At 42.0% G+C, this 10283-nt stretch overlaps 2 protein-coding genes across 3 annotated transcripts in view; both read left to right on the forward strand.

The window, feature by feature from the left end:
- Positions 1 to 3605, forward strand: part of cfap206 (cilia and flagella associated protein 206) — a 4312-nt gene extending 707 nt beyond the window's left edge. The window contains exons 3-12 of one of the 2 annotated variants that reach the window (XR_003297598.1): positions 230 to 320; positions 546 to 734; positions 849 to 1016; positions 1317 to 1531; positions 1621 to 1740; positions 1967 to 2165; positions 2262 to 2402; positions 2646 to 2839; positions 2919 to 3079; positions 3290 to 3428. Coding sequence is in view for 1 of the 2 variants with exons in the window: in XM_026342202.1 (XP_026197987.1) it covers positions 230 to 320; positions 546 to 734; positions 849 to 1016; positions 1317 to 1531; positions 1621 to 1740; positions 1967 to 2165; positions 2262 to 2402; positions 2646 to 2839; positions 2936 to 3079; positions 3290 to 3511 (1683 nt within the window). In the remaining variant the exon portion in view is untranslated. Of the gene's footprint in view, positions 1 to 229; positions 321 to 545; positions 735 to 848; positions 1017 to 1316; positions 1532 to 1620; positions 1741 to 1966; positions 2166 to 2261; positions 2403 to 2645; positions 2840 to 2918; positions 3080 to 3289 lie in introns of both variants that reach the window. The other variant, XM_026342202.1, reaches the window with a different exon arrangement.
- A 539-nt stretch (positions 3606 to 4144) lies between these two features.
- Positions 4145 to 9650, forward strand: LOC113148982 (peptidase M20 domain-containing protein 2-like). Its single transcript, XM_026340776.1, has 7 exons — positions 4145 to 4669; positions 5096 to 5244; positions 5324 to 5466; positions 6268 to 6422; positions 7400 to 7535; positions 7979 to 8086; positions 8244 to 9650. Exons 1-7 carry the CDS (start codon positions 4244 to 4246, stop codon positions 8393 to 8395), a joined length of 1269 nt encoding a protein of 422 aa, XP_026196561.1. The 5' UTR covers positions 4145 to 4243; the 3' UTR covers positions 8396 to 9650.
- Positions 9651 to 10283: the final 633 nt, after the last annotated feature.

The following is a 10283-nucleotide window of genomic DNA, read 5'->3' on the forward strand; positions in this document are numbered from 1 at the left end:
GATGTTGTATTTTTGACTGTAATCCAGATGTTAGGATCATAGCCAAGATTCTTTTTAAACTGGAGTATTGGAGTCAGGGCCACACCTACATATTACGTCCAGAACCAACACCTAAATAATATAAATAGTAAAGTTCCTAAACCAAACAAAATCCCACTTATATGACCTTAGTGTTATCAGTGCCAACTACAGCCTTGATTCTAATCTCCATTTGCAATATGTCTTTCAGCTGTGTCTGGATAAACTCATGGAAAAGTGCAGCCCCTCACTTGACACGATCAAAATGCAAGTGTACTTTGACATGAATTATACCTCTCGACGTAAGTAATAACATTTATCTTAAAATGATATATTTTGCTGCTTCACCTAGCTAATAATAATCAGTGTTGTGACACGGATTAAAGCCAAAACAGTTTTTACATGATCAATGTATATTTACATATACATTAGCTTATTTTACACAGGTTTGCTGTTGTAAGGTCCTGACTTACAGTGGCAATTGAGAATAATTATTTAGTACAGTATTTATGCTTGTGTTTTTGCAGATGAGTTTCTTGAGGAAATCCAGCAGCTGGTGGAGTCCAAGCTGAGCACTGTGAGCAGAGAGATCACCGACAGCAGGGTGAAAACACGGGAGGAATTAGATGCTCTGTACCGTAAAATCATCACTTACATCCTGCTGCGCTCTGGCATGGGCTCACCTACAGATGTCAGCGCTATGCAAGAGGCTACAGGTTTCACACTAAGCTGTTCTTGTTCTCAACTCAAAAGATCTGAAAAGAACTGCTAACCCTCCACATAGTTCACAAGTGAACTGTATCCTGATCCCTCATTTCTCTTTCTTCCAGCTGCTCTGCAGAGCGTCTTCCCTCAGACTGAACTGGGAGCCTTCATGGTGCTCCTGAAGAGGGACAAGGAGCAGCAGCTCAAAGAGCTCACCATGATCGTCACAGGGATCCGACTCTTCAACAAAGCCAGTAAAAAGAATGAAGAGGAGACTGATCTCCATGAACTCAGTACAGTACACCAGCCTACTGACATAATGTGTCCTGTGTCCTTAGTTATGCAAAGTTTTATACATATTTTAGGACAACAAATATATTATATGGGTTCTTACAGACCCAGGTTATGTGAGTCTCCAGGTAACAGGTTCCCATTGTGGAGAAGAACTATTAGCACATTTACAGTCTGATTTCTGTGATCTTTTGAAAACAGAAAACCAGGCTATCAGCGTTATCAGATTAAGTTAGTTTATTCACTAATGATCAATACAGCATACATTAGAATACTAATAATATTTTGTGTTCTCTGTGCAGTTCCCCTAAGTCTTGATGAAGCTCTACCAGTTGTCAGGGAACGCATTGAAAAGCAGCTGAGTGTATCTCAGAGTTTGGCATGGAAATACACGGCTGTGCTGGAGAAACTAACAAACTCTGACGGTCAGCGTGGGGAGCGTGAGGTGCCCATCGTCCTACTCAAGCAAGCCCTCTACAATGTCAGACAGCATGAAGTCTTCCTCAAAATGCTGCTGGTGAGGAAAAATTTGCTGGTTTAAGAATGCAGGTGAATTCATGTGCTGTTTCCAAGTCTAATAATAATGGGGTCTTCCTTCACCACAAGGCTGATGCGTGTTACTGTGCCAAGAATGCTGAAATCCTGCAGACGGAGCTGTCATCACAGGTGAAGCTGCTGAAAGACATAGTGCAGTCAAAGACAGCTGTACCAACTGCAAAGGTTTTTGTAAGTATTATGATCTATTACATGAGCATTATGCATATATATATATCACCTTATCAGCTACACTTTGCATCTTGTTCCCTTGTACCTACAAATGTGTATATATACATATTGCATATGTCCTACAGTAGAAAGTACCAAAGGTACACTGTAAATTCAGTTCATATTTACTTGCCATTTTTAGTTTTTCCACAGCCTTATTTTTCTCATTGTCCATGTTTGTTTTCAGCCACTGTTCAAAGCCCTATCAAAGCTGTGGTCTGGACTTCAGGACGAGGCCGAGCTGCTGAACATCCTCAATAGCATCATGCTCAATCTGCAGCCCTACCTCGCCTCTCAGGCCAAGATGTTTTCCGAAGCTTATTTGGACAGCCTGCTGGAGGAATCAGAGGTGAAGACAGACGAGCAGAGAATGACTGAATCTTCAGGTACGGTGTGTCAACTTCAGGTGATGTAAAACTGGACCCAACTTACCTACGTACTAATCTTCCATGTGTTCGTTTTTTCTTCATTGTGCTGTCCAGATGAGCGTATTGTTCCAGCTGAGATGAAGACACAGGAGTGGCTCCTGCCTGAAACAACAGCCAGTTTTAATGACCTGCTGCTACAGTACAATGGAGTCTGTGGCTACACTCTTGTGAACAGAGATGGGCTTCTACTTCCAGGTACTCTTCTTATAATACATCAGTTTGATATCAGGAAGGGTATTTGTGTGTCAGCCATCACCAATTCAAATACAGCTCTACACAATTCTGCTGCCTTGACAAACAGTAACTTTGTCTGCTGCATGCTGAGAACTTGAGGTTGGCAGTGTATGTACTGGATGAGGCACATTTGTTTCATGTATGTGTAAAATGACTTGTTAGACTCATCTCCTCCTCATCTCCATCTCCACACTTCATTTGCAGGTAATCCACACATTGGAGTCCTGAAACACAAAGATAAACTTTATGTTTTTAGCTCCAAAAAAGCTGCCTTAGAATTTACCTCCAGTCCAGACGACTACATTTCAGAGATTGCAGAAAAAGCCAAGCTCTCCCCGGAGCTCATTCAGCTCCTCAAACTCCACCAGCAGTTTTCCAGTGTCAGTCCATACTCTGAGGTGAGCAGTCTTCTCTGTGCATACATTCTGTTAAAGCTTCTATTTTGAAGACATCACTGGTAATAGTGTTAAAAATAAGACTGTGGCATTTCACAGATACAGCCAGGAGAGACATTACTAGTAAAACCAATCACAAAGTGTGACAGCGGCACACAGACTGACACCCACCCGATGGAAACAAACATCGTGAAGACATATGATTGGAATGAGTGGGAGATGAGACGAAAAGCTATCAAACTGGTGAGTCAGCAGCACCGTCATCTGACACGGAGCTGTGTTTGTGTTAGTGATGTACTTTATAACATAAATATGCATTTCTACTATTTATGTACCTCATTGTCACAAATCACAGTTTAGTGTGATTTCACTTATGGACACTAAACATCTGTTCTGACATGAAGAATCGCGTTTGCTTATGATAAATTAATGTTTCACAACTCTTTATTCTAGGCTGATCTTCTGACCAAAGTCACACACTCAATGCAGACTGATCTGAGCCACATGAGACGGGAAAATGTCACTCAGACCTGGCTGCCCAAGGATGCTGCCAGTCAAAGCAAGAGAGACGGAGAGAGCAGTGTCCCTAAACCTCAGATCTACCTGGCAGGTCTCAGGGGACAAAGAGATGGGCGCGTGGTCAAAACAAACCTGACCAGATCTGTGGATGAATGATCATGTGTGCAGAAAAACCGCTTTGTTGTGGAGTTAAAAAGTTAATGTAATGTGTGTAATTGGTTTTATTCATTTAGCTGTTGAGTTACTTGATAAAGACACATGCATAATGTAGAAAAAGTGAAGTTGATTTGTTCTTGGGTGGCACATAGAGGTTTAATTTATTGTACTTACATGTTTCTGTAAGGTATGAATTCATTTCAGGAGGGGATCAGACCTGTTGTATTAGCATGTATACTGACGGTGGATTGAGTTCAAGTCATGCTCCTGCTAGTTTGATTCCTACATATTCAATTAAGCAGAACAGGAGCCTCTTAAATGTCTTCACTACTTTCAATGGACGATTTGCACTCGTATACATGTTTGTATCCAGAGGAGAGTTTTAACTGATGGCAGTGAGAATGGTCTAAAACAATCTGTCTAAGAAGGTTTCCATGTCACTTCATACTGAGTTCATTCTGCAGACTGGAATTAGACTGGAAGTCAGTATGAAGTCTGGTCCCACTGTTGTCAGAGGAACAACTCCTGACTAATAACATGACAACACAGAGTCATTCACAGACGCAGGGCCTCTTTAAAAGAGTTATTTATTGGGTGTTAGAGATCAGGTGAGCTCAGGGCGGTTCCCCCATCTCGCCCTGAGCTCCTTGCACTCGGTGTCTGGCAGCAGACGCAGACGTTTGCGCAAAACCAGAGCAGGTCGGTGAGAAACCACCGCAGAACAACAACAAGATGTGTGAAGGAGCAGAGCTGCTGCAGGAGCTGAAACACAGAGTCAGCTGCTGCATCGATGAAGCCAAAGCGAAGCTGCACAGCCTCAGCACAGACATATGGAGCTGTCCGGAGCTGGCTTACCAGGAGAGGAAGAGTCACGACAGACTGGTGGAGTTTTTCAGTCAGGAGCAGGGCTGGAAGGTGGACGGACACTTCACACTCGACACTGCATTTCGAGCTAGTTGGACGGCTGCAGGCGGGGAGCCGGTGGACACGGTGGACACGGTGGACACGGTCAACGTGGGCTTCCTGTGCGAGTACGACGCCCTGCCGGGCATCGGACACGGCTGTGGACACAACCTGATCAGCGAGGTCGGAGCTGCTGCAGCTGTGGGGCTCAAAGCTGTGCTGGAAAACACAGCCAGGCTCCCTGTCCGGGTGCAGGTAGGACCACCAGACAGCCAGGGGGCAGGGGTTGAACCCTTATTGTAAGGACAGATTAACAGTAACCAAGATCAGAACAACCACTGGGAACTGAGCCAAAGCCCAAAGCAATCTGGGTTCTTATTGTTAGGTGGTGTCAGATTTAGTGTGAGGCTGTTTGCATTAACAGCAGCTGATCCAGACTTTTTTTTCCATCAACTGAAATAAAACCACTGGTTTTAAGGTTTGGGGTTAAATTCTGTGGATCCATATTTATTCCTCCACTGAAGTTCTGCCACCTTCACCTTCTTAATTACAGTCTGGTCTTCAGGAAGACTCTCTCCTGTTTAGAATCTGAATCAGCTGCAGCTAGTGAGATCATTGGTCAATACGTGTCCTGTGGTTGTGATCCGTACATGAAATCCTGGACTCCCTGTGTTCCCACAGGTGACCGTGCTGGGGACTCCAGCTGAGGAAGACGGTGGAGGTAAAATTGACATGTTAAGGGAGGGAGCGTTCCACGATCTGGATGTGGTGTTTATGGCTCATCCGTCAAAGGAGGATGCTGTGTACCTGCCCTGTGTGGCTGAGCATGAGTAGGTTTTGTTACAGCACACATTTCCTGCATTACCTCTGGAACTGCGCTCTTATGTTGGTTTCTCTCATGTCTTCCAGTGTAATAATAAAGTACCATGGTGAGGCTTCTCATGCCTCAGCCTACCCCTGGAAGGGAGTCAATGCGTTGGATGCAGCGGTGCTGTGCTACAACAACTTGTCTGTGCTCCGACAGCAGATGAAGCCAGACTGGAGACTTCATGGTGAATACAGACGTGGAGAACATTGTTGGTGCCCACACTGGTCACTGAAATAACTTAACTGACAATAATAATTCTAAATAAAAATTAGCTCTTGAAAATCATTAGACAACACTTTTGAGTTTTGGTTCAAGACGGAATTGATGACAAGTTAAAAAGGTAAACAAAGATACCAAAACAACAACAAGAGATTGCAGGTGAACTCCGATGCCAAGGCACAGGAGGAGGCTCGGTTATGTTCTGGGGCTGCTTTGCTGCATTTGGCACAGGGTGTCTCGAATCTGTGTCTGCAGGGTACAATGAAATTTCAAGACTATCAAGGTATTCTAGAGCAAAACGTGCTGCCCAGTGTCAGAAAGCTTGGAGTAGTGGTAAGATTGGTGGCTTTCTGAGACAGCTGGAGCAGTTTGCTCGCGAGGAGCTGGCCAAAATACCTGTTGCAGAAGTCTTAGTGAGAGTTACAGAAAATTGATTGCAGTGATCGCCTCAAAGGGTTTTGCACCAAAATATTAAGTTAAGGATTCTTGGATAAGGATTTTCTGGTCAGTTTTAGTAGTTTAGTAGTAGTTTTTTTAACTTCTGTTAAACTACAACTCACAAGCTATGTCTAATTTTCATGAGTTAATTTTTATTTATTATTTTTATTTATTACTTTTGTTATTTCAGTGACCGTTGTGGGGTTTTCTTTTTTTAACAGTAGGGCACCAACAATTCTGACCATGTCTGTAAATGATGCTCTGCTGGACTCGCGTGTTGTTTTAGTAAGTTTACTAAGTTCTGATTAGACTGTGTTGTGTTGTGTAGGTGTCATAAAGCATGGTGGAGTGAAACCAAACATCATCCCTGCATACAGTGAGCTGGAGTACTACCTGAGAACCCCCTCACGCTCTGAGCTTCCAGTCCTGGAGGCGAAAGCTGAGCGGTGCTTTAGATCAGCTGCTGTGGCAACTGGCTGTGAGGTAACTAAGTACAACCTGGTGATAGTCAACAGCACAATAAATGGTAAACTTTAGTTTTTACCTGTAGGAATGAGAAGAGGAACTTTAAACTGCAGCTACGGTAATGACAGGTCAGCAGCTGGAGGGCCTTTAAATGCAAGAAGCAGCAGGGACAGTGAGTTTGTTTGTGCTGTACCCTGAACTCATGACAGTATATAGCACAGAGTGCACAATCAGCTGTTTCCTCAAGATATCTGCTCACAGATCTGGATTTTATGTCAATTGGATTTTATGGAGCTGTTTCACACTGAAGCTGCAGAAACAAATAGCATTTTTCAGATAAGACATCTCACACTGTTACTGTTTAATGAATATGGCTAAGGCTCTGCTATAATAGGAGCTTTCAAATTGATCAGCTCACGCTGAGACGCTGACACAGGACGTTTCTTTCCAATGCATTTGACACGTAATGCAAAAATCACTTGCATTTATTCATGCTTGCTGTAAGGATTTATTGTGAACCTTGCAATAAACAACAACAGTGGCAAGAAAAAGTATGAATGAATGAAGTGAACCTTTATTGAATTGAATGGATTTCTGCATTAAATTATCATAAAATGTGATCTGATCTTCATCCAATCCAGTATAATAACACAAAAACCCTCAGAGTTTTAATGTCTTTATTGAAAACAACTATAAAACTGTGTGCACAGGGTTTTTTTGACAGTTTTTTTGAGGTTTTTATTGTTGTTCTCAATAAAGACATGACAGATTAGAATTTTATGTGTTATTACTTTAGGCACATTATATTTGTTAATACTCTTGACTTGGATGAAAATTAGATCACATTTTATGACAAATTAATGCAGAAAACCATGAAAGTCCAAAAGGTTCACATACTTTTTGTTGCCACTGTATTTAGGGAAATCCAGAAGTAACATCTGACTCAGTGTGCCAATTAAGATCAGGTCACATGTGACGTGTGTGTTTTTATACAGGTTGAAGTAGAATTTGCAAGAAATACATTTGACAACATTCTGCGCAACACTACACTAGAGGAACTCTACGAAAAGAATGGAAAGACTCTGGGGATGGACTTCACCACAGACGAAGATGTTTTAAAAAACGAATCTGGTAGGTGGAAAAAGTATGTGAACCCCGTGTGGCTGTCGAACAAGAGCTCTGTCATGGACAGAACAAGAAGGGAGGAAGGAATATTTGAACAGGCAGAGTCCCACGTAAGCACACATTACATATTATGCTTACATGACAACTGGGATGTTATTTAAGTGAGCTCCTCAGTTCTCACACCCTCACAGAAGATGTGATACATCAGCATTCAGCACACAGTTTTAGTTGTAGTATAGTGACAACATGAAGAAAGATATTTATTAAGTCAAGTTATTTGAAAACCATGTTGCTGCTGGTACATTATAAAATATGTAATGTATTCTCAATATCAGTAGTGGCTTATTTCTACTTTGTTAAATGTTAAAGGAAGCAAATAAAGAGATTTTTCAAAATCTGAATTACAGTGCCTTGATTAAAGTCAAGCTTCTGTCTTCTTTTATCTTCAGGCTCCACAGACTTTGGCAACGTGACATTTGTTGTTCCTGGCATCCATCCGTACTTCTACATTGGTTCTAATGCTCTCAACCACACAGAGGAGTACACAGTTGCTGCTGGTGTGCATCTATCCAAGCTACCATGCACCTACTTGGAGGGCTTTTTAGACTGTTCATGAAGTGTAGACTTACAACTTTGCAAAATGATGAGACAATATTTCATATTTGGTCAATGTGCGTTTCTTTTGTCGTCGGGGTGTCTGCGTCTTTGTTGCAGGTGATGATGCAGCTCAGTTCTTCACCCTGAGGTCAGCGAAGGCTCTGGCCATGACCGCCCTGGATGTGCTGCTGTGCCCGGAGCTGCTGCAGAGGGTGAAGCAGGAGTTCACGGAGGCCAAACGGAAGGAGCACACACACAACAGTCTGTGAAACACTGTTGATGCAGGAGGATGAGCTGCTACTGCTGACACCACTGAACTGCACACATGCTGTGCTGCGTTTTAGCACATACGATGATTCTTACCATGATGAACGAGGTCAATTGTATTAAATTTAATTCAGTTTTATTTGTACAGCACCAAATCCCAACATTAGTCATATCAAGGCACTTTACAATGTTTAAAGTTTAAGACCTTACAAAATATAACATATTTATAGATTCATAAAATACTATAGAAAACCCCTCAACCCCACTGAGCAGCACTAGGCGACAGTGGAGGAGAAAAACTCCCTTTAACGGAAGAAGCCTCCAGCAGAACCAGGCTCAGGGTGGACGGCCCACTGGTTTTATACTTATTCATCTTAGTAGTTTCCCCCACTGCCTTTTTACATTAAGCTTCGTGGCATAACTGAGCTTAAAGGCAAAGACGGTGTAGAAAAGTAACTGAATAACAGAACTAGTATCACCAAAAAGTGATGAGAAAACCTTTGCGTCTGCTACTATTATTGAAACACCAGAGGTTAAAATAGATCTGTTAAAGAGATGTGTATATACAGTAGTAGGTACATAACTGAGATAAGATAAACTTTATTAATCCCCTAAGGAAAGTTGTTTAGATAGAAAGATGGTAAAAGTAGTTAGCAATCATCTGCTGTTAGCTAGAGTGTTGTAGAGCCTGATGGTCGTGGGGATGAAGGATCTCCTGTATCCTTCGGTCCTAAAACGCAGTGAGGTAAATCATCCACTGCAGCTACTTCTCTGGTCCGTCAGGATGTTGTGTAGGGGAATGTCATTGTATTGTAGAATAGTCTCTATGTTTCTCTGTGTTTCTCCTCCACAGCATCTAGTCGGTCCAACCTCATTCCAGTTTGTCCAGCTGCCTTACATTATTCTGTTTTATGCCTCCCCAGCAAACTGCAGCATAAAACAGCACACTTGCTACTGTAGTTTCCTAAAACACTGGTAGCATCTTCCTGCAGATGTCTAATGACCTAAGCCGCCTTAAGAGGACAAGACTTCTCTGCCCTTTTTTATAATGCACATCTGTGTGAAGTGACCAACTTGTTGTCCAGGTGAACACCTAGATATTTGTAGTCTGGCATCACTTCAGTGTCTGCACCACTCATGCTGACTGGATGAGGAGGGGGGGTTTGGACCTTTGAAAACCCACTACTGAGACGAAACTGCTGTTTGTGCTGAGAGCAACAAATACTTTCTTTTCAATACAGAATCAATAAAATTCAATTTTTGCCAGTAACTTTGGTCTGTCTGTCTGTTTTTTCTGGTTTAACAGTCATTTGACTCAATATTTCACATGAAACTGGTAAAATTATAATGTGATGGAGTCATCGTGTCAGTTTTTATACCATAAATGTAAAACATTAACCAGTCAATTGAAACCCAAGATGTGCATTTTGAGTATTGATCTGTCAGATATTTACCCTGTCAGGACTGGAACATCTGTGCAGATGGTATTTTAGTTATCTGAAAGAATTCTGTCGCTTAATGTTCCAGTTTGAGTCTAAAATCATATTTAATGATATTTATTCTTCACAGTGAAAAATCTAACTAATACATTTCCTATATTACATCATTGCTCTTTTTTTTTCTTTAGTAATGTGTTCATAGTCTAACAGAAATCTTTATTATATATTATATTATATCTGGTTTCCTCTCACTGAACTGCTCTTCTGTTGGTTTCTCTCATGTCTTCCAGTGTAATAATAAAGTACCATGGTGAGGCCTCTCATGGCTCAGCCTACTCCTTGGAGGGAGTCAATGCGTTGGATGCAGCGGTGCTGTGCTACAACAACATGTCTGTGCTCAGACGGCAGGTGAAGCCAGACTGGAGACTTCATGGTGATGCTGTAGTAGATT

This window comes from Anabas testudineus, chromosome 24, assembly GCF_900324465.2.
Source record: "Anabas testudineus chromosome 24, fAnaTes1.2, whole genome shotgun sequence".
Taxonomy (NCBI): domain Eukaryota; kingdom Metazoa; phylum Chordata; class Actinopteri; order Anabantiformes; family Anabantidae; genus Anabas; species Anabas testudineus.

Coding starts and splice junctions, on each gene's coding strand:
- LOC113148982 (XM_026340776.1), top strand. CDS start 4,244: ATGTGTGAAGGAGCAGAGCTGCTGCAGGAGCTGAAACACAGAGTCAGC. Junction 4,670..5,095: donor GGCTCCCTGTCCGGGTGCAG/GTAGGACCACCA, acceptor GTGTTCCCACAG/GTGACCGTGCTGGGGACTCC. Junction 8,087..8,243: donor GGAGTACACAGTTGCTGCTG/GTGTGCATCTAT, acceptor TCTTTGTTGCAG/GTGATGATGCAGCTCAGTTC.